The 24,678-nt window shown below is 43.2% G+C and overlaps 1 protein-coding gene across 9 annotated transcripts in view; it reads right to left on the bottom strand.

Moving 5' to 3' along the window:
- LOC110506740 (chromodomain-helicase-DNA-binding protein 9) overlaps positions 1-24,678 on the bottom strand; it is a 120,375-nt gene that overhangs the window by 31,632 nt on the left and 64,065 nt on the right. For 8 of the 9 annotated variants that reach the window (XM_036963373.1, XM_036963372.1, XM_036963369.1 and 5 more), the window contains 9 exons: positions 15,188-15,299; positions 13,151-13,300; positions 12,643-12,711; positions 10,357-10,412; positions 9,802-9,919; positions 8,944-9,030; positions 3,846-3,983; positions 3,641-3,762; positions 205-448 (listed from right to left, as the gene is read on the bottom strand). In XM_036963373.1, coding sequence (XP_036819268.1) covers positions 205-448; positions 3,641-3,762; positions 3,846-3,983; positions 8,944-9,030; positions 9,802-9,919; positions 10,357-10,412; positions 12,643-12,711; positions 13,151-13,300; positions 15,188-15,299 — 1,096 coding nt within the window. The remainder of the gene's footprint in view (positions 1-204; positions 449-3,640; positions 3,763-3,845; positions 3,984-8,943; positions 9,031-9,801; positions 9,920-10,356; positions 10,413-12,642; positions 12,712-13,150; positions 13,301-15,187; positions 15,300-24,678) is intronic. The other variant, XM_036963371.1, reaches the window with a different exon arrangement.

Below are 24,678 nucleotides of genomic sequence, written 5' to 3' on the forward strand. Positions count from 1 at the left end.
GAGATGCTGGCTGCCAGCGGGTTTCAAAGCCCTTTTGCTGTTGTTTTTGACAACCACCACCTCCCCTCATCAGAGATCAACTTTTGAAACGTCAAGGACCAACCTGTTGTTGACATTGTTGTTCATCTGTGGGTCCCTGATGTGGGTCCCTGACTGCACATCTCGTACGGCTAGCCTGTGTTGTTTATTTATGTTGTTGTTTACCTGTGTGTCTCTGGAGTACATCTCGTACTGCTGCAGCATCTGCCTGCTGACCATGGAGCCGTGGTAGACAATAACGTTGAGGTGGGTCCACGTTCTGAACTCCCTCTCCCAGTTGGCGATGGTGGAGAGGGGGGCGATGATGAGGAAGGGGCCCCTGATGCCCACACGCCAGATCTCCTCCAGAAACGTGATGGACTGGATGGTCTTCCCCAGACCCATCTCATCTGCCAGGATACAGTTCCGTCTGTCAGGGAGGAAGAGAGGGAGAGAGAGGGGTGGGGGGCAGGGAGGGAGTAAGAAAGGAGTGAGAGGAAGCGAGAGGGGGGTTGGAGGAAGAAAGAGAGAGAGAGAGAGAGACATTAAAGTCCCAAAAAATGTATAGAGTAGTTGTGGTCCTGTCTGATATTGATACTAAGTGATGAGACTGGGCTGAACAGAATCCTTCCTCTAGTATTCAGGCAGAACATTAATCTGGTTGTCCAGAGGGTGGGGGTGTTACAGTGAATCTTGACATTAATTGCAAAGAGCAGATACTCCCACTTGCTTCCTATACTGTTTTCCTTCATCTTAAAAGCTCAGTGCAGTCAAAAACAGGATTTCCTATGTTTTATAAATATTTCCACAATATGAGGATGGAATAATTACTCTGAAATGGTGAAAATGATGATAATGCCCTTTTAGTGTAAGAACTGATTGAAAGTACCAGCTGAAATTTCAGCCTGTTTTGGTGGGATGTTGTTTTGGCCTGCCTGGTAACATCACAGTAAATTAGTTGATAGACCAATAACAAAGAGAGTTCCAAACCTTTCTGCCAATAATAGTTTGTTTTCAGATTTCCCCACTCCCAGACAGTCCTAGCTAAATTCTTGCTTGAGAAATTGCTCTTTGCTAAGAAGCTATTTTTGTTTCTTTCTGACCGTTTTAAGGTACTTGACTGTTACAGAGAAATAATTTGATAAGAGATTTTTAAAAAGTGCTGCATTGGACCTTTAAGAACTTCACAGCACTCTGAAACACAGTCCCAGTAGCAACACTACAGCCTGGCTACAAACAGATGATTTGGGATGTGTTCCACACTCACTCGCTTTCTCCCTTGATCTGTCTCTCCATCTTTCTCTCTCCCTTGATCGGTCTCTCTATATCTCTATCTCCCTCTGTCGCTCTCCATCTTTCTCTCTCTGTCTTCCTCCTCTTCCCTTTCCCCAGCGGCAGCATAGCCTAGTGGTTATAGTGCTGGACTAGTAACTGTTAGGTTGCAAGATCAAATCCCCGAGCTGACAAAGTATAAATCTCTAGTTTTGCCCCTGAACAAGGCAGTTAACCCACTGTTCCTAGACCATCATAGAAAATAAGAATTTGTTCTTAAGTGACATGCCTAGTTAAATAAAGGTAAAATAAAAATGTAAAGAAAGAGGATGTTGATAGCAGAACAGTGAACAATCCACAAGCCTCAGAGGCACACCGGTTAATAATGTTAACTCAGCCAAATCACTGCACGATCACAACACAGGGAAACCATTTATAATTTAACATCTACAGTACCTCTGTGCAGTGACGAAGCCTCGAAAACAAACAAGATAAGTGAATGAAAATGTCCTCATGGAAAACATTTTTAAGACTAAGACACAAATCAAAACAGACAACCAAAAAATCCTTAAGTCAATAAAAGCATCCTCTTTTCAAAGATACTGTAAAAAGCAAGACAGACAGACAACCTTTCGATCTTTTCATATAGCCTATGTGGCGGAGTGCATTGTTTTCCTGTGCTGCATGTTTATGCCATTGTGTTCTTTATTATTAACCACTAGGGATGGTATTTTCATACTGTTCCTGTACCATACCAGGGTATGTGGTATTACTGGCAGGCACAAAAAGGGTGCAATTTATTTCCAAATGTAAAATAAATATATATATATATACACATACAGTTGAAGTCGGAGGTTTACATTTACCTTAGCCAAATACATTTCAACTCAGTTTTTCACAAATCCTGACATTTAATCCTACTAAAAATTCCCTTTCTTAGGTCAGTTAGGATCACCACTTGATTTTAAGAATGTGAAATGTCTGAATTTTGTCCGAATTTTGATTTACCCATGATGTCAAGCAAGGAGGCACTGAGTTTGAAGGTAGGCCTTGAAATACATCCACAGGTACACCTCCAATTGACTCAAATTATGTCAATTAGCCTATCAGAAGCTTCTAAAGCAATGACTTTGTGTACGTAAACTTCTGACCCACTGGAATTGTGATACAGTGAATTATAAGTGAAATAATCTGTCTGTAAACAATTGTTGGAAAAATTACTTGTCATGCACAAAGTAGATGTCCTAACCGACTTGCCAAAACTGTAGTTTGTTAACAAGAAATGTGTGGAGTGGTTGAAAAACAAGTTTTAATGACTCCAACCTAAGTGTATGTTGATTTCCGACTTCAACTGTACCACGCTGAAAGTCACTGAGTTCTTCAGTACGGGCTATTCTACTGCCAATGTGTGCTCAATTTTATACACCTGTCAGCAACAGGTGTGGCTGAAATAGCCAAATCCACTAATTTGAAGGGGTGTCCACATAATTTTGGCCATGTAGTGTGCGTGCACATATATATATATTTTACCTTTATTTAACTAGGCAAGTCAGTTAAGAACAAATTCTTATTTACAATGAAGGCCTAGGAACAGTGGGTTAACTGCCTTGTTCAGGGGAAGAATGACAGATGTTTACCGTGTCAACTCAGGGGTTTGATCTAGCAACCTTTTGGTTACTGGCCCAACACTCTGACCACTAGGCTACCTACAGTATATATATATATATATATATTATTATGCACAAAGAACATTCAAGCAGTAGGGATCTTGATCAAGGGGGTTGATTGTCTCTGCTGTAACCAATAGTTAACTGATAGTTATAAGCAGTGGCGTAGCACGCACCCCTCTGAGCTTTAGGGTGCCCCAAAACCCCCAAAAAACAAATCTAAACTAAAATCATACTGTTGGTATTTCAAAATACCCCGCTGTATGGTATATACGACATACCGTCCAAGCCTATTAACCACATTCTTCACAGGTTTTGCATACTAAACCGTGCTAGAAGTCAGAAGGTTCTGGGCAAGTGTCTCCCTGTCTCGGTACAGACATGCTGTCAGCTCACTGCTTCACTGGCTTCTCTTCTGCACTACTTAGCAATCTGACAGTCCAGCCCTTGTCTCTCTGGCTGGATGCAGTATGCTACAACCACAGAGCTGAAACCTAGGATTTGAAGTCTGGAACAACCCTGTGATTCTGACTGTCAGAATCTGTTCAGGGCAGTAGAACACTGTGTGTCTGCTTGTTTGCACATGCATACAGGTACAGTATGTGTGTGTGTGTGTGTGTGTGTGTGTGTGTGTGTGTGTGTGTGTGTGTGTGTGTGTATAGCCTTAGGGGGGCCCTACTGACCTGTTGTACCAGTTGAAGAGGAGCCAGTTGACTCCCTCCAGCTGGTAGTCCCTGAGGACGTTACTGTTCCTGTACTCCCTCGACTGATCCCTCTTCTTCCACAGGCTGGCTGGGGGACGCTCCTGTGGGGTAGAGGATGAGAAGAGAGATGAGAAAAGAAGAGAGAGGAAGAGAAGAGAAAGGAGGTTGAATAAAGGGGGCTTACCATCCTGCGGGAGTCTGGCCTTGCTGCCTGCAGCAGCTCAAACTCCTCTATTTTACTCTGGTCCACATCCCCCTTCAGTTCCCATGTACTGTCTTCATAGGGCAGAGAGCACCACTTCACCAGGTAGTACACCACCTGCTTGGGGAAGAGGGACAGAGAGAGGGGGAGGAGGGAGGGGGAAAGAGAGAGAGATGTTGTGAGTTAACACAAAAAAACATTTTAGTAGCTACTAGTGTTGTCACTAGCGTCCTGTTCGCCCAGTCCCCCGTTTTCTAAACCTCCTGCGCATTAGCTACGCAAAAACCTGTCACTGAAATTCACACTTTAACTCAATGCAACACATATTGAATTTAACTTCACACTGTTTAGTGTTTAATAGAATACTGCATAGCATGGCTGATTTCCTCATATTTGCAAAGGCCTACTACCTATGATTTGGCTGGAGGAATGGGGGGAAGGAACACACATGCATAATGATCTGCATGTCATTGTGTCAGTAAGGAGAAAACACTGCATGAAACCTTCTTTACTCTTCAGTTAAAATAGACACACAAACTCTCCATCCCTTCCTCACACTCAATCTCCCTCCCTCTAGTAAAAAAACACACACACACCACTCACTCTCTCCCACAAACACACAATGCTCTCAACTTTTAAAACGCTAGGCACCAAACAGAATTTAAGGAGCACCAGAAAGAATTAGATTTCTGAACCATTCAGGCTAGGAAGAAGTAGGGCCGTGGCGGTCAAGAAATTTCGTCAGCCGGTGATTGTCAAGCAAATAACTACCGGTCTCACGGTAATTGACCGTTAATTAACATAAACACATTTAGCATCTCCTGGCTTCCACACATAGCCTACAAGCCACTAATGCACTAATACATTTGAACAAGTCTAATAAATCAATGTAATATATCCTACACCTTCACAATAAATCTTTTTTTTTTTTAAAACATGATATGAAGAAAGGGTAGTCTATTTCAGAAGAACAGAATAGCTCTGAGTTGTCCTTATGTTAGGTCCTGATCTGGCTATGCCATATGGCTGTGGGCTACACTAGTTCATTTAGAAGACAAGATTTTCTTAGAATTCCGTGCCATTATTTTATAGTATGAAGAATACAATTGAACATAGCTGAATAAAATAGGAAGGATATTTTCTCTATTCTGTGTTGAGCAGTTAACAAAGAAACAGGTACTCCTATATGCTTCATTTAGAGTTATTTATGCAACTTCAGTTGTGATACAAATGTTGGGCTATATGTTTCGATTTTTAATACATTCTAAGGCTGCATGATGCGACTCTAATGATGATTTGAAAAAAGTCACATGAAAGGCATGAGCTCTGCTTTGTTTTTGCACAGGCTGTACACACTTCATCAGTCTCTCACTCAAGCAGTTGATAATGCCACAAATTTCCCGGCTGCATCTCTTTTGCGTTTCCGTAATGTCCCCTAAAAACATCCATGCCTTTTGCGGCCAGTGACCGTTGGGCCCTTGGGCTGAATATAATAATCATAAATCGCTTCTCCCGGCTGCGTACCGAAGCACCTCTCACACACATGGCTCTCCGTCACATGATCAGGTCTTTCTCACAGGCTACAAGTGAAGACAGACACATCGGGGACGCAACTGCGTGCGTCCTTATCCAATACCAAGGTGCATATTGAAGATATTGGAAGAACTGTCCACATTTACTTTTTGTCAGCCAACAAGATGAGTAGGCCTAACAAACAGCAAACACACTAGCCCATGTCAATCTACTATTCCCCATAGTACAAACGTTGACCTACTCTATTCTGTGCGAGAAAAAAATATTCCAAAACATAGTCTTGGACAGTTGTGGGATGTGATAGATCCCAAATTAATACAACCACTAGCATCAAAAAAACTGTTTTAAGCAATAAGCCTGACGCAACAGATGAGAATGTTTAGCTTAAAACATTGATAAACTATTAGGCTATTTCTTCACATTATAAGTGCAGCAATGTGCACACGGCAGTAGGCTATACAGTTGAAGTTGGAAGTTTACATACATATTAGCCAAATACATTTAAACTCAGTTTTTCACAATTCCTGACATTTAATCTTATAAAAATTCCCTGTCTTAGGTCAGTTAGGACCATCACTTTATTTTAAGAATGTGAAATGTCAGAATAATAGTAGAGAATTATTTATTTCAGCTTTTAGTTTCTTTCATCACATTCCCAGTGGGTCAGAAGTTTACATACATTCAATTAGTATTTGGCTTTAATTTTTTTACTTGGGTCTAACGTTTCGGGTAGCCTAATAATACCCACATCATTTTCCATCCTCATGATGCCATCTATTTTGTGAAGTTCACCAGTCCCTCCTGCAGCAAAGCACCCCCACAACATGATGCTGCCACAGCCGTGCTTCGCGGTTGGAATGGTGTCCTTCGGCTTGCAAGCCTCCCCCTTTTCCTCCAAACATAATGATGGTCTTTATGGCCAAACAGTTCTATTTTTGTTTTATCAGACCAGAGGACATTTCTCCAAAAAGTACGATCTTTGTCCCCATGTGCAGTTGCAAACCGTAGTCTGGCTTTTTAATGGCGGTTTTGGAGCAGTGGCTTCTTCCTTGCTGAGCGGCCTTTCAGGTTATGTCGATATAGGACTTGTTTTACTGTGGCTATAGATACTGTTGTATCGTCACAAGGTCCTTTGTTGTGGTCTGGGATTGATTTGCACTTTTCGCACTAAAGTACGTTCGTCTCTAGGAGACAGAACACATCTCCTTCCTGAGCGGTATTATGGCTGCGTGGTGTCCCATGGTGTTTATACTTGCGTACTATTGTTTGTACAGATGAACGTGGTACCTTCAGGCGTTTGGAAATTGCTCCCAAGGATGAACCAGACTTGTGGAGGCTTACAATTATTTTTCTGAGGTCTTGGCTGATTTATTTTGATTTTCCCATGATGTCAAGCAAAGAGGCACTGAGTTTGAAGGTAGGCCTTGAAAAACACCTCCAATTGACTCAAATTATGTAAATTTGCCTATCAGAAGCTTCTAAAGCCATGACATCATTTTCTGGAATATTCCAAGCTGTTTAAAGGCACAGTCAACTTTGTGTATGTAAACTTCTGACCCACTGGAATTGTGATACAGTGAATTATAAGTGAAATAATCTGTCTGTAAACAATTGTTGGGAAAATTACTTGTGTCATGCACAAAGTAGATGTCCTAACCGACTTGCCAAAACTATAGTTTGTTAACAAGAAATGTGTGGAGTGGTTGAAAAACGAGTTTTAATGACTCCAACCTAAGTGTATGTAAACTTCCGACTTCAACTGTAAGTGTGAATGTTCCATTAGCAGGAAAACACCACTCTCAAAAGTAACCCAAATGTGATTATGCATGTATTGTTTTTATTATAAAGGTGCATTTTTATGGTGAAAATGATCTTCCCAAACTTGATCTTGATGTATGTCATTTAGGCTCTACACCCATTGTAAAGTGGATGAATGTGCTTCATTTTGAGAAGTTACTTTGGCCACTTTAGTTATGATACAAATGTTATCAAAACATATAGGTCTATGGGCTAGGCTATATGAGGTGTGCGAATATGATTTGAAAAAGTCTTTAAAAAATGATGGGCTGTTTGCCTGAAGCTGGGTATCATTCACAAGTGATATCATTCACAAGTGATAGGCTAATATTGTCACCCATCAGACTATTCTTGATTTAATCTTGTCTTTACATACACTAAGTAATATATGTGTGACATTTGTATTGATTTAGAATGGACCATTATCATGCACCTGTCTCGAAACTGGCAGGGGGAAAAAATACATATAATCTATGCACTTAAATAGCGAATGGAGGACACTTTTCCCGTGGTTCATTTTCATGCCAGCCAGGTAGGCCATACTACTGTTGTAAAGAGAAGAAACGTGCTTAATATTAGGAGTTGAAAAATAGTATAGTAGGCCTAGCCTATAGAAAGCTGATCTTCCTCTTTTCAGGAGAAGCCATCACTCTATTTTCTCACGCAATTGCATAGCCTATTGAAATGTTGCACAACGAGTTCATATGAAGTGTCTGATTAGATTTTCAACTACATTTGCATTGATGTCAGAGTTATTAGAGGGACAATAGAGTTAGCAAGTTTGGTAGGCTACTATCAGAGCTGGCTTTTTCATGGTATCAGAGCTTAAGTATCAGAGCTTGGAGAACTCTAATTTTCGCAACTAAACAGTCATGTGGAATTTGACTGTCGTCATGTCTCGTGACCTTAGGTGTGGCGGTAATATGGTTACCCTAGGGACAAGCATTTTCTTTGCTGTAAAGTTGTAAGCATGCCTGTCGCGAAGCGCTGCTCTATTTACCCTCTCTGACACTCAGAGGCTACACGACAGTGAACTTTCAAAGTCAGATCAAACTGGCCTGTGCTCTTGGTTATAACAGGTGATGGAATTATATAATGTACAAACTTTGCTGCTTGCTCTGCGTGCTGCTCCAATGTAACAAACGTAACAACAGTGGTCTCATCAGGGTCGACATCACGAGCTGATATGGAGGAATAAATTAGCATGAATAGGGGCCGGAGAGAAGCAGGTCAGTGGGGGCTGGTAGGGGGTGAGGCTGGCTGATTACAGCTGCCACGTGATATGTTGATGAAAGTGAAGTGGATATTATTGGACCTGCTCATACAACAGACTAGATGCTTAAATTCAACTGGCACCAGCAGGTTCTTTAGATCAAACGGTACTATGGTATTCTAAAATGCTGGTATCATAAGTATCATGAGGTTTTGATACAGTGGTATTGCCGTGGTGCTACTGTGGTGTTACCGTGGTACTGGTACACCGAGCAACACTAGTAGATACACCCACAGCTAAAGTAACAGAGACAACAACCATAATACACATGTATGGAATGACCCCATTCTTTACAATAGTATCTTCTACAAATGAGGAGATGAGACACACTCAAGGACATACACACACACACAATGTTCAGACATACACATTCATTCTCTCTCTCTTTCTAACAAAAGGCAGTCTAATCATCTCTCCGTTGGAGGTTATTTGTTGTGAATGAAAGAGGCACCCCTCCTGCCCCCCCACCGCTCGTACCTCTCCTGTGTCCTTGTCTTCACAATAGGACACCTCCAGTACTCTGTCTACCTCCACATAGTCAGGGTTAAAGGGATCCTCCTCCATCTAAAACACACAGGAAGACATAGTCAGGGTTAAAGGGATCGTCCTCCATCTAAAACACACAGGAAGACATAGTCAGGGTTAAAGGGATCCTCCTCCATCTAAAACACACAGGAAGACATAGTCAGGGTTAAAGGGATCCTCCTCCATCTAAAACACACAGGAAGACATAGTCAGGGTTAAAGGGATCCTCCTCCATCTAAAACACACAGGAAGACATAGTCAGGGTTAAAGGGATCCTCCTCCATCTAAAACACACAGGAAGACATAGTCAGGGTTAAAGGGATCCTCCTCCATCTAAAACACACAGGAAGACATAGTCAGGGTTAAAGGGATCCTCCTCCATCTAAAACACACAGGAAGACATAGTCAGGGTTAAAGGGATCCTCGTCCATCTAAAACACACAGGAAGACATAGTCAGGGTTAAAGGGATCCTCCTCCATCTAAAACACACAGGAAGACATAGTCAGGATTAAAGGGATCCTCCTCGATCTAAAACACACAGGAAGACATAGTCAGGATTAAAGGGATCCTCCTCGATCTAAAACACACAGGAAGACATAGTAAACCGCCTTCATGCCAGCTGGAGTCTAGGGGGGAAAAACACACTGTATGACTGTATGGGTGAGAGGGATGAACATATCAAGGCCTAAAGCACACTACAGAGATGCATGCAAACACGCCTGTGCTAAACAGGCAAACACACACACACACACACACACACACACTGACACGCACACACACACACACACACAGGTGTGAAAGGGTCTTACATCTGCAAAGAAGTGGGCTCTCTGTGCCTGTTTAATCTTGAAACGTTTGATCTTCTGCTGAATCCTCTTGTCTTTCTCCAGCTGCTGCTCTACGGCCCACTCACAGTGGAGGTAGGAGCTGAGAGAGACCGAGGGACAACACACAGAGTCAGGAACGCACGAGAACACACACGTATAGTACAAACTTCAAATAAAACTTGAATGTCTTTTATGACGTCGTACATCTTTCAAATGGATATATGTTTACTTTATGTTTAAATGTGCCATTTGTGTGCCATTTTGTACATTTTACATTTGTATAGGATTTACAATCTACTACACACCAAATTAGTCTTCATTTCAGACTGGCCTGGATTTTGTTCTACTGAAACTACAATGAGGTCACATGTGAGTTCAGTCAAAGGCATCTCAAAGTGGTAGTGCAAGAACTAGTAATGACAAGCTGTGTCTTACATCGCTCTGTTTAACATACTGTATTTGGCTTTTTCGGTTGAATACAAACATTTAAAAATGTGAATGCAATTATCTAAGCTGGAATGAAAAAGAATGCCTTACTAGTTTTTGTATTTTACAAAGAACTCCTCCACTTCTACGATAACTCCTGGAGCGACCTAGAAGAGGAACCAATATTATAGAACAGAATACAGACTAAAAGCTCTTCATACACTTAGTGTACAAAACATTAAGAACACCTGCTCTTTCCATGACATAGACTGACCAGGTGAAAGCTATGATCCCTTATTGATGTCACTTGTTAAATCCACTCCAATCAGTGTAGATGAAGGGGAGGAGACAGGTTTAAACAATTTTTAAGCCTTGAGACAATTGATTTTTAAGCCTTGAGACAATTGAGACATGGATTGTGTATGTGTGCCATTCAGAGAGTGAATGGGCAAGACAAAATATTTTATTTCCTTTGAACGGGGTGTGGTAATACGTGCCAGGCGCACCGGTTTGTGCCAAGAACTGCAACGCTGCAGGATTTTTCACGCTCAACAGCCAACTGTGGGAAGTATTGGAGCTAACATGGGCCAGCATCCCTGTGGAATGCTTTTGACACCTTGTATAGTCCATACCCCGATGAAATGAAGCTGTTCTGAGGGCAAAAGGGGGGTGCAATATTAGGAAGATGTTCTTAATGTTTTGTACACTCAGTGTATAGTGGAAAAGACAGAGGGCTAAATTCAATCAAACCCGCATTGCGGAAGGTAAGTACAGTCGTGGCCAAAAGTTTAGAGAATGACACAAATATGAATTTCCACCAAGTTTTCTGCTTCAGTGTCTTTATATATTTTGTCAGATGTTACTATGGAATACTGAAGTATAATTACAAGCATTTCATAAGTGTCAAAGGCTTTTATTGACAATTACATGAAGTTGATGCAAAGAGTCAATATTTGCAGTGTTGACCCTTCTTTTTCAAGACCTTTGAAATCTGCCCTGGCATGCTGTCAATTAACTTCTGGGCCACATCCATTCTTGCATAATCAATGCTTGAAGTTTATCAGAATTTGTGGGTTTTTGTTTGTCCACCCACCTCTTGAGGATTGACCACAAGTTCTGAATGGGATTAAGGTCTGGGGAGTTTCCTGGCCATGGACCCAAAATATCGATGGTTTGTTCCCCGAGCCACTTAGTTATCACTTTTGCCTTATGACAAGGTGTTCCATCATGCTGGAAAAGGCATTGTTCGTTACCAAACTGTTCCTGAATGGCTGGGAGTAGATGCTCTCGGAGGATGTGTTGGTACCATTCTTTATTCATGGCTGTGTTCTTAGGCAAAATTGTGAGTGAGCCCACTCCCTTGGCTGAGAAGCAACCTCACACATAAATGGTCTCAGAATGATTTACTGTTGGTAGCGCTCACCTTGTCTTCTCCGGACAAGCTTTTTTCCGGATGCCCCAAACAATCGGAAAGGGGATTCATCAGAGAAAATGACTTTACCCCAGTCCTCAGCAGTCCAATCCCTGTACCTTTTGCAGAATATCTGTCTGTCCCTGATGTTTTTCCTGGAGAGAAGTGGCTTCTTTGCTGCCCTTCTTGACACCAGGCCATCCTCCAAAAGTATTCGACTCACTGTGCGTGCAGATGCACTTACACCTGCCTGCTGCCATTCTTGAGCAAGCTCTGTACTGGTGGTGCCCCGATACCTCAGCTGAATCAACTTTAGAAGACATTCCTGGAGCTTGCTGGACTTTCTTGGGAACCCTGAAGCCATCTTCACAACAATTGAACCGCTCTCCTTGAAGTTCTTGATGATCCGATAAATGGTTGATTTAGGTGCAATCTTACTGGCAGCAATATCCTTGCCTGTGAAGCCCTTTTTGTGCAAAGCAATGATGACTGCACGCGTTTCCTTGCAGGTAACCATGGTTGACAGAGGAAGAACAATGATTCCAAGCACCACCCTCCTTTTGAAGCTTCCAGTCTGTTATTCAAACTCAATCAGCATGACAGAGTGATCTCCAGCCTTGTCCTCGTCAACACTCACACCTGTGTTAATGAGAGAATCACTGACATGATGTCAGCTGGTCCTTTTGTGGCAGGGCTGAAATGCAGCAGACTTTTTTTGGGGGGGGATTCAGTTCAGTTGCACGGCAAAGAGGGACTGTGCAATTAATTGCAATTCATCTGATCTGATTCACTCTTCCTAACATTCTGGAGTATATGCAAATTGCCATCATACAAACTGAGGCAGCAGACTGTGAAAATTAATTTTTGTGTCATTCTCAAAACTTTTGGCCATGACTGTAGATGTACTACTGCAAACTAAAATACTATAGTACTACAAAGAGTGGTATGAGTGAGTGTGGCATTAAAGATAATGATTGTAATCCTACCTCGTTCTTGACTATTCGAGATGACATGATCTTGTCAACAACCGCAGCATCCTCCTCACTGGGGTTTTCCTGCAGCATTGACAAGATGGAAACAAACCACTTTAACAGCTCCATGTACAACCTTCATACTCCACACACCAGTTGCATGTATGTTCAATGTATATCAGAATGAAGTATGGCCTTGAGATGCATTGTACTGCTATAACACACATATTAGACTAGATAGGGCTATGCTAGAGCAATGAAGAATGTAATTTGAGATTTATTGGTACTGTAGAAGCTATCAGTCCTACAGTGTTTCCCAACTTCAGTCCCCCAGTACCCCCAACAGTACACATTGCTGTTGTGGCCCCAGACAAACTCACCTGATTCCACTCATTGGGGCTACAGCAAAAATGTGTACTGTTGGGGGCACTGGAGGACTGGAGTTGGAAACAACTGGTCTAGAACAACTGAATGTTATTGAGAGTTATTGATTGCTGCCTGGGCCAGGCCAGTATCTCCTCACCACAAACAGCTGCTGTGCTGGCTCTTTGCGTGCTGCAGCAGTGCTGGTCTTCTTGGTTTTAACCATGACCTTCACCTCCTCATCAGACACCCTGGCCTCTCCCTCCTCTGCATACTTCTTCCTCTTCACCTGGCGGTTCGACCGACGCGTCTACGGGGGGTAAGGGAAAGACGTTTAGTTTTACGGAGGTTCTGTATTGTACAAATCAGCCCAGCCAAAATATCAGTATAACTCTTTTCCTATGTTTTACTGGGTTAATATGTAGGCAGCCATCGAAGGCAGTCCTGTCTATTCTCAATAGTGTGTGTGCATGTGTCTGTGTGTTGTATACACTCCGCAGCAATAGGTGTGGCATTGAAGTGTGCTTAGTGTTTATTATTAGGAAAACACATCAGAGACCCTGCTAATGACAGCCACAGTTTAATGAGATACTAAATACCATTCAGTTGAAACTAATAACGTGTCTGTGGCTGCCTCCCAGGCTGAGCGGACCCTCCTTCCCTGCCTGTCAGGTTACCTCCCAGGCTGAGGGGTCCCCTGTGGTGATGATGCTGTAGCTGTTCTCAGAGCTGTCTGTCTACATACTCCATCACTTATAGTGCAACAGACAGGAATGGAGAATCATTCTAAATGACATCTTCAGACGGCTCTGATTAAGACTGGGTGGGGGGGACAATGAGGATAATTATACCCACACATGGGCAGGGGGGGTAATCCCCAGTCGCTCCATACTATGACACAGCCAGGGGGAGAGGGGAGTTAGGGGAGAGAGGCCTACCCCTACATAATCCTCAACTCTACCAACAACAACAGTAAATTACACTGGAGCTATTCGTTCTTGAGTTGGTTAGGTCCTGAACTCACTCTGAACCACCCGGTGTACTTTGACTCCATACCACAGCTGTGACTCCTGTATTTCACTCAGCATCAGCATGGCCAACAAGAGAGCCCAAGGACAGGGACTCTCCATGGCTTTAACTATCACAACAACACTGTCATAACAACTGGTCTATATGACATGAATCTTTAAACATAAAGGCCTGCATTCTGCAGACTGAGGAAATGGCCTCTCCATGCCTTTTAATAATAATACTACAATAGATAAATAAATATATTTGCCTACCCCTGCCTTAAACATCACAAAAACACTATCATAAGAGTTCTGCAGCCATAAAGAGCCTGCATACTGTAGCCTTGGAGACACGGGGAGGGACTCCATGCCTTTAATAATCACAATAACACCGTCATAAGAGTTCTGCAGCCATAAAGAGCCTGCATACTATAGCCTTGGAGACACAGGGAGGGACTCCATGCCTTTAATAATCACAATAACACCGTCATAAGAGTTCTGCAGCCATAAAGAGCCTGCATACTGTAGCCTTGGAGACACGGGGAGGGACTCCATGCCTTTAATAATCACAATAACACCGTCATAAGAGTTCTGCAGCCATAAAGAGCCTGCATACTATAGCCTTGGAGACACGGGGAGGGACTCCATGCCTTTAATAATCACAATAACACCGTCATAAGAGTTCTGCAGCCATAAAGAGCCTGCATACTGTAGCCTTGGAGACACGGGGAGGGACTCCATGCCTTTAATAATCACAATAACACCGTCATAAGAGTTCTGCAGCCATAAAGAGCCTGCATACTGTAGCCTTGGAGACACGGGGAGGGACTCCATGCCTTTAATAATCACAATAACACCGTCATAAGAGTTCTGCAGCCATAAAGAGCCTGCATACTGTAGCCTTGGAGACACGGGGAGGGACTCCATGCCTTTAATAATCACAATAACACCGTCATAAGAGTTCTGCAGCCATAAAGAGCCTGCATACTGTAGCCTTGGAGACACGGGGAGGGACTCCATGCCTTTAATAATCACAATAACACCGTCATAAGAGTTCTGCAGCCATAAAGAGCCTGCATACTATAGCCTTGGAGACACGGGGAGGGACTCCATGCCTTTAATAATCACAATAACACCGTCATAAGGCTTTTGCGTGCTGCAGCTTGGAGACTGGGGGAGGGACTCACCGAGTCATCGTCTTTAAAGGATCTTCGAGGCGGAAACTCTTCATCAGACCCCTCCTCTGAAGACTCTGTCTCCCTCTTCTTCTTCATCCCTCCAAATTTAATGACGATTTTCCTGAAATAAAGATAACAGGACAAACATTAAGGATCAACGTCTATTAAACGAGAGACAAAATAGGAAAACTGGACTCTATGTTCTCCTCTTTCCCTCTGCTGTTTCATGGAAACTGTCTCTGAATAATTTATGAAGGATAATATAAAGATTGTCCTTGTTGTGCTAAATAAATGACCTCAGGAGTGTGTGTGCTGCCGTGTGGTGTGGTGCAGTATATGCCGTGTGCTGCCGTGTGGTGTAGTGCAGTATATGCCGTGTGCTGCCGTGTGGTGTGGTGCAGTATATGCCGTGTGGTGTGGTGTGGTGTGGTGTGGTGTGCTGCCGTGTGGTGTGGTGCAGTATATGCCGTGTGGTGTGGTGCAGTATATGCCGTGTGCTGCCGTGTGGTGTGGTGCAGTATATGCCGTGTGCTGCCGTGTGGTGTAGTGCAGTATATGCCGTGTGGTGTGGTGCAGTATATGCCGTGTGCTGCCGTGTGGTGTAGTGCAGTATATGCCGTGTGCTGCCGTGTGGTGTGGTGCAGTATATGCCGTGTGGTGTGGTGTGGTGTGCTGCCGTGTGGTGTGGTGCAGTATATGCCGTGTGGTGTGGTGCAGTATATGCCGTGTGCTGCCGTGTGGTGTGGTGCAGTATATGCCGTGTGCTGCCGTGTGGTGTGGTACAGTATATGCCGTGTGGTGTGGTGTGGTGTGGTGTGGTGTGGTGTGGTGTGCTGCCGTGTGGTGTGGTGCAGTATATGCCGTGTGGTGTGGTGCAGTATATGCCGTGTGCTGCCGTGTGGTGTGGTGCAGTATATGCCGTGTGGTGTGGTGTGGTGTGGTGTGGTGCAGTGTATGCCGTGTGGTGTGGTGTGGTGTGGTGCAGTATATGCCGTGTTCCTCACTGCATCTTTTAAAGGCAAAAAGGAATTATTACACAAAGAATTATAATTAAGTAAGAATAGTTATTTTGTTTCACTGTTATTACCAGTCCAGCTATGTTTTTTTTTCCTCACTTAAAATGAATGATTTAATTGTTTCCATGGTTGCTTAATGCCTTATTAAAAGCACTTTCATAACCTAGAGACAAATAGTGACTGATTCAAGAAGGCTGCAGTACATTTAAGTTATAGCACTTCAAAACATACATTTTCATGGGAAGTAACCATGCAGTACAGTATTAGCTACAATATTAGCACATATTTTAAATAAATACTTTAGCATACTGAATGACCTAATGACCTCAATAAAGGATTATCACTTTTTTTATTTTTTTATTCAATAATATAATAATATAATGTCCCTCTTGGTTATTGTGTGAGAATCAGCTTCTAATATGTCCATGATTGTGGTGACTCAATATCTCATCATGTGCAGAATGCAGAGATATTTTTCAGGGAGAAAATATGTAGTGTGTGTGTGTGTGTGCGTGTGTGTGTGTGTGTGTGTGTGTGTGTGTGTGTGTGTGTGTGTGTGTGTGTGTGTGTCAGAGTGTCTGCAGACAGGGAAAATATGAACTAGTAGACTGATACAATAGATCTCTGCTATGTACAGTTTGAGAGAGAGACACAGATACAGTCTCTCTCTCTTGTGCCCGCCTGCCTGACTGCCTACCCCAGCCTGCTGTGTTCTTATCAACATGTTTATTGGATCAAAACAGAGAGATATAGATAGTGACTGAGCCTCCTCCCTTCTCCGTCTCTAGCTCTCTGTCTTGCCACAGATGATCCATTATATTGACCAGATACTAAAGTGGTCGATCTAACAATGAAAATAAATGTCTTCAAAAATGGAAGGCAGTCGGGAGGAGGCAAGATCAGGTGGGACCATTCTAGCCAATGAGAGGGCAGATACGTGTGTGAACAACAGGCAAAACTCTGATAAAGCGTTTTTTCTCAAAGATGCCGGGATGTGACATGTCCTCCTAATATCATTAGACTGGTAAAAGCATTACCAAACTTCTATCAGATCAAATAAGCCACATCTAACAAATTGTCTTTATTTAACTAGGCAAGTCAGTTAAGAACAAATTCTTATTTACAATGACTGCCCGTAAATAAGCCATTACATTTTTTGTTAACTAAATTCGACACTCCATACAAAAACACCTCGCTTGGTGAGAGATAATTACTTTTTTTTATCGCCACCTGCTGGAGAAGACTGATTTTAGGCCCAGTTATCCCCCTCACTTCTTCCTCTGGTCTCGCTCTCTTTCTCCCCCCTTTCAGTCTCCGCCTCCTGCCACCTACCTTTCTCTCTATCTTGTCTCTCCTCCATCGCTATCTCTTCCAATCCCTCCATCCCTCTCCACTCTCCCCCCCTCCCTCTATGGCTCAGAAAACACAAACATGGATATGATTCAACCTACACAAAGAACCAGTCCAGACTCCAAATCCCCATGCAGGCAGACAGAGACTAGCGTGGCTGGATCTAACAGGCTAATACTGTAGATGTGGTAAAGAGGTCAATTGAACTCAATTGCCATGGAATAGAGTGGGGGAAAGATCCCGAGTCTGCTCACTGAATCCCAGCAAAATTAGCATACATTAAGGATATTGTTCATATGTGCATTTCACACTATGTTGAGGTAGAAATCAGAGTATCATGCTGTATGGATGTCAACCCCAATATATGTTCATGTCATCATCACCAATCCACTTCATTACAGTTAAAAACAGCTTATACGAGCAGGAGTTAGCGTTTAACAGTTACTTCTTTTAAGCCGGACAACTTATAAATGTTGTTCAGCGAACAAAGCCAAATATATAAAAATCAGACATAAGTAAGTGCATTGTGGGCCTGTTACAATACATAACTCATGACAGATTTGAGGAATATCCACTTTGCTAGATCCAATTTGCTGAATGTGCGGCAATCTGGTCAATGGAATGGTCTGCGTTCTATTGACTCCGTTACTGCATTCACATTTTGTTACGCGTTACAGTCTTATTCTAAAATAGATTCAATATTTTTTTTCTCTTAGCAATCTACACAAAATACCCATTAATAAAAAAGCAAAACCAGGTTTTACATTTTTTTTTGCACATGTATTAAAAACAAAAAACATAAATATCTTATTTACATAAGTATTCAGACCCTTTGTCATGAGACTCGAAATTGAGCTCAGGTGCATCCTGTTTCCATTGATCATCCTTGAGAAGTTTCTATAACTTGATTGGAGTCCACCTATGGTAAATTAAATTGATTGGACATGATTTGGAAAGGCACACACCTGTCTATATAAGGTCCACAGTTGACAGTGCATGTCAGAGCAAAAACCAAGCCATGAGCTCCGAGACAGGATTGTGTCGAGGCACAGATCTGGAGAAGGGTACCAAAACATTTCTACAGCATCGAAGGTCCGCAAGAACACAGTGGCCTCCATCATTCTTAAAGGGAAAAAGTTTGGAGCCACCAAAACTCTTCCTAGAGCTGGCTGCATGGACAAACTAAGCAATCGGGAGAGAAGGGCATTGGTCAGGGAGGTGACCAAGAACTCAATGGTCACTCTGAAAGAGCTCTAGAGCTCCTCTGTGGAGATGGGAGAACCTTCCAGAAGGACAACCATCTCCACAGAACTCCACCAATCAGGCCTTTAGGGTAGAGCGGCCAGACGGAACCCACGCCTCAGTAAAAGGCACATGACAGCCCGCTTGGATTTTGCCAAAAGGCACCTGAAGACTCTCAGGCCATGAGAAACAAGAATCTCTGGTCTGATGAAACCAAGATTGAACTCCAAGCGTCACGCCTGAATGCCAAGCGTCACGTCTGGAGGAAACCTGGCACCATCCCTACAGTGAAGCATGGTGATGGCAGCATCATGCTGTGGGGATGTTTGCCTCGATCTTGACTGGTCTCCCAGTCCCTGCCGCTGAAAAAGATGAACGGAGCAAGGTACAGAGAGATCCTTGATGAAAACCTGCTCCAGAGCGCTCAGGACCTTGGACTGGGGCAAAGGTTCACCTTCCAACAGGACAACAACCCTAAGCACACAGCAAAGACAACACAGGAGTGGCTTCGGGACAAGTCTCTGAATGTCCTTGAGTGGGCCAGCCAGTGCCTGGACTTGAACCTGATCGAACATCTCTGGAGAGACCTGAAAATAGCTGTGCAGCAACGCTCCCCATCCAACCTGACAGAGCTTGAGAGGATCTGCAGAGAAGAATGGGAGAAACTCCCCAAATACTTGTAATACATTTTGAAAAACATGTTTTTGCTTTGTCATTATGGGGTATTGTGTGTTGATTGATGAGGGAAAAAAATATTTAATCAATTTTAGAATAAGGCTGTAACATAACAAAATATGGAAAAAGTCAAGGTGTCTGAATACTTTCCGAATGCACTGTATAAGTCCATGCTAATACTCCTGTGTCTCTTCCCTCGTCCGAACTTCGTTACCTAACTACAAAAAGGGAAAACACAGTGGCACATCCATCTCATTGAACTGTGACATAGAGTCCTTCACGGGTCCAAAAATATTGACCCATTTGAAATGGACCTGGGGCTTTCCCATCTGGACCCGATATGCATAAATAAAAACATTTTTTATATAGAGACCCCTTCCGAAAGGACCCGAGGACAACTAGACCCGTTCCATATAGACCTGGTTGTCCGATCCGAGTGAAGGAAGCAGCAGAAAAGTATATTTTTAAGCTACTTTATTAATTAACTGGAGCTGATAAAGTGTGAGGGAGTGGAGGTAAACATAGGTGAAGCTCGGGTAGGGGCTGTGCTGTGTGTGTAGGCTACTGAGAGTGTGAGCGAGTGACACGGGAATAGGGAGGTGGGAGGAAGAGACAGCAACCAACCAAGTAGACTCTCGCTATAGTAGACTAATAGCTGCCATAGATAGAAAATGTATCATCCAATATGATTATGTAGCCTGTCTTGACTGCATCAAACTGCTAGGCTAATTGAGAATGCATGTGCTTTCTCATCCTGCTCAGTTAAACAACAACAACTCCATTCAGAATGGAGCTTAGCTGTTGGCTCTTGGTCGTTGTAGCCTATCATTCTCCTTTCATTTTTAATTACAGAATTTGAATTCCATCTTCCATTGACTCAATATCTCCTAACACAGAGGCTCTATGGCTGTAGCCTATTGCCGCTTTGATGACTTATGATTGGCCAACAACAACAGCAAGCTACACGTGCCACTCTCGTTAAAAGAGTGGCACGTTTAGCTTGGGGTCCTGGATTGGGTCTCAGGTATTCGGGTACAGGTGGATCCGGGAAGACCTCTACTGTGAAGTCCTCAGCCTAGACATGTACCGTATATGTCTGTATATGTCAGTATTGTACAGGCCTATGTCTGTTCTAAGTGCTCTAAACGCCCTACATAACCTGAGATCAGACACACAGATAATACAACAGCTCCCTCCCTCCCGGGGCTGTACTCCTGTCTTCTCTCTGTGTGTGCTCCAGATCATTCCTCCCTCATTCCCTCTGTCATGCACATTATCTCTCACCTTGTCTTCCTCCACCCCTCTCCTCCCCCTGTACTCTCTCACACAGCAACAGGAACAGAAGCTCTCTAGCTCTGTCTGATACGCTCCAAAACACGGCAAGGCTCACACGAGCAGACACGCAGTAAGTAGATTCCTTCTCACATAACACCAACTACTCTGAAAGAGGTACTCACACATACACACGCACACATAACTAACTACAGTGCCCTCCGTAATGATTGGGACAGGGAAGAATTGTATTTTTTATTTTGGCTCTATACTGCAACAGTTTGAATTTGTAATCAAACAATGACTATGAGGTTAAAGTGCAGACTGTCAGCTTTAATTTTAAGGTATTTTCATCCATATTGGGCAACAGTTTGAAATGACAGAATTTTAAGGGACTAAAAGTATTGGTAAAAATTCACCTATGTGTATTACATTTAAGTATTTGGTCCCATATTCATAGCACGCAATGACTACATCAAGCTTGTGACTCTAGAAACTTGTTGGATGCATTTGCTGTTTGTTTTGGTTGAGTTTCTGATTATTTTGTACCCAATAGAAATGAATGGTAAATAATGTATTGTGTCACTTTGGAGTCACTTTAATTGTAATTAAGAATAGAATGTTTCTAAACACTTCTAAATTAATGTGGATGCTACCCTGATTATGGATAATCCTGAATTAATTGTGAATAATGATGAGTGGGAAAGTTACAGATATACAAATATCATACCTCCCAATAAAATGCTAACCTCCCCTGTTATTATAATGGTGAGAGGTTCGCATGTCTTGGGAGTATGATATTTGTGCGTCTAACTTTCTCACTTCAGTACATACTGTATAATTTCTAAATGTTTCACCTGATATGGATGAAAATACCCTCAAATTAAAACTGAAAGTCTGCACATCAAACTTGTTGTCATTGTTCGAGTTCAAATCCAAACTTTTGGAGTATAGAGCCAAAAGAAGAAGAAATGCTTCACTGTGCTAGCCTGTCTCTAGTTAAGCGATAGAAGACTCCCTCTGGGCTTATGCTCCAATACAGTACAGTGGAACCAGGAAAATTAGCCAGCCAGTCAGTCATCCAGCCAAACACAGCCAGTCATTCAACCAGCCAGGCATTCATCCTGCCTAGTGCTTACAGCCAATACCACAGCCTAGCCTGTCTCAGTCACACTAAGCTGGTCTCTTCCTCACACACTGGTCCTCGGCCACACGCTAGGCAAGGTCTAGGATACACTATCCCACCTGGACATTTCCCACTAAATAAGGGCTGATATTGGCTGTGGTGGTTTAGATGGAGCCAAAGGGAGAGAGAGGGTGCTAGAGAGAAGGCACAAAACATACACACACAACCACACAGCACACACAGTTATTTATACAAATAACCATGCATTTATGTGTACACACACATACACACTGTGGTCTGTAGGAGGCTGAGCGTTTCTCCCACTGTCAATACTAGAGCTTTCATGGTCTCCTTGAACATGTTGTGTTGTTGTAGGGACTAAAGCTATCTTTCTCACTTTACTCCTCCGGATGATATTACACTTCCATAATCCACATATCCACAATGACACTTGCGGTTGCCTGGCAACGCGCCCCAGGGAGTATAGTTGGCAGCGTGGGCGGTGGATGTGACATCACTTCCTGTGAGTGGCAACGGAGCGAACACTCTACTCTGCGACACAATGAGCAGCTGAGGAGAATGAGAAACGGCAAGACCGCTCTAATATCAAGGAAATATGAACAACACAATGTTCTCCCACACAGGCAGGACTGAAATACTGAAAGAGAGAAATACAGCAATTTCCTCTCCTATCATCAGACAGTAGGCCATACTATATTCTCTCCTATAGACGGTTTTGTTCCTAAACAACAAACACAACGCGTGCGCAACTGGGGCAAAACAGACAGGGTTGGCTTAGATTGTTGACAACACGTAACTATTTCATTTCCATTTTTATTGAAAACATTGCACAAAGAACACTTGTTGTCTCTCAAATACATTGTTACAGATGTTTGTTAGCTAGCTACTGTTAGCCATATTAGCAGTGACATAAAAATCAGTCAAAACAAGACATGGTATCAAGAACAAGATAAAACTAGCTGAAACGAGTCACCTGCGATTCCTCACATGGCTGTTTCTTGTCATTGTTGCTAGGTATCTGACCATCCAGAAACACAACTCACAGCCTTCTGCCACAATGAAGCATGCACATGGTTTTCGTGATGTTGTGAGCTAACCTATTTATAGCAAGACGCACTTGCTTTATCTTAATCTAACGAGGCCATTACAAGGCTATCAAACCATGCTGCTGACTGTCAATGGCATACTGGACTATAGCAAACCTCCCCCCTCCCTCAAAACCACCATATGGAGCACACACACCGTAAACCAACAGGATTACTAAACTGATGTGCGTCAGTGTTGTTGGAATGTATATGGAGGTTTAGTAAGACCTCAGGGAGCAAGACAGATAGTATGATGGGAGGATGAGGAAGAACGGAGGAGGAGTGACGCAGACACACACGTGGAACTCATCCCACATCACACAGGCTTTACAGCCTCAGAACCCAACCAAGACCACAGACTGGCTTTATACATTCCCACCCACAGTTTACTACTAATACCACCACTACAGACGTTTCATAGGTATTACAGTTGATACATACACAGGGACGCACCAACACATGCACATAGAGTAAATAACAGACCAATAGCACTATTACTGAAACCACACAGTCACCAATCAGGCACCCAATACTTAACTACAGCGGTGCCATCTCTCATCTTCTTTCTCTCTACATGTCCTTCTCCTTTCAAGTCCAGCTGTCCCCTGCGCGGTAGGTGAGTTTGGCCTTCACTCCAGCAGACATGCTAGATAGTCTGATGGAGTGTTACAGTGATTCCCAGAGAGCTGTACTTCTAGTTCTGGCAGTGGCCCGGTTTGGCTCCCATGAGCAGATCCTCATCCTGCCTGGTGCCTAATAACCCAGCATTCTCCTCTCCATGCTCAGCCCCCCAGCACTGCCCTGTCCTAGTTGGCACACCACCCACCATTCTGTGTGTTTGGAGGGAGAACAGTGTGACAGTATTTTGTAGGCCGAGGGCACACTGACGTGTTCCAGGGTCCCCCGTGAGGAATGAGAACTTGGGACAGACCAGCCTACACAAGGTGCCAGTGTTACCCCCAAGTTCACTGTAGCCAGGGTCGTACCTACATAACAAGACACAGAGGTCCTCAACACGTAAAGTGTTGGTCCCACCAGAGGTGTTGACAGAGAATTGAATGTTAATTTCTCTACCATAAGTCACCACCAACGTTGTTTTAGAAAATTTGGCAGTACTAACCCCACCATCCCAGGACCTCCACATCCAGCTTCTTTACCGCCGGGATCGTCTGAGACCAGCCTCCTGGACAGCTGATGAAACTGAGTTTGCACAACTTAAGAATTTCTGCACAAACCGTCTGAAAGCATCTGAAGGAAGTTAATCTGCGTGCTGGTCATCCTCACCAGTCTGACCTGACTTCCGTTTGGCGTCGTAACCGACTTCAGTGGGAAAATCCTCACCTTAGATGGCCACTGGTACGATGGAGAAGAGTGCTCTTCAAGGATGAATCCCGGTTCCAACTGTACTGGGCAGATGGCAGACATTGTGTATGTTGTCGTGTGGGCGAGCGTTTTGTTGATGTCAGTATTCTGAACAGAGTGGTCATTGTGGCGGTGGGGTTATGGTATGGGCAGGCATAAGCTAAGGACAACAAGCACAATTGCAATTTATCGATGGAAATTTGAATGCACAGAGATACCATGACGAGATCCCGAGGCCCATTGTTGTGCCATTCATCTGCTGCCATCACCTCAAAGATCAGAACGCTTATATTCTTTCCTCTGAATGAGTTCTAATCACACCTGCCTCTGAGAATGAGTAGAATCATGAAC

This window comes from Oncorhynchus mykiss, chromosome 26 (genome assembly GCF_013265735.2).
Source record: "Oncorhynchus mykiss isolate Arlee chromosome 26, USDA_OmykA_1.1, whole genome shotgun sequence".
In the NCBI taxonomy this organism is placed as follows: domain Eukaryota; kingdom Metazoa; phylum Chordata; class Actinopteri; order Salmoniformes; family Salmonidae; genus Oncorhynchus; species Oncorhynchus mykiss.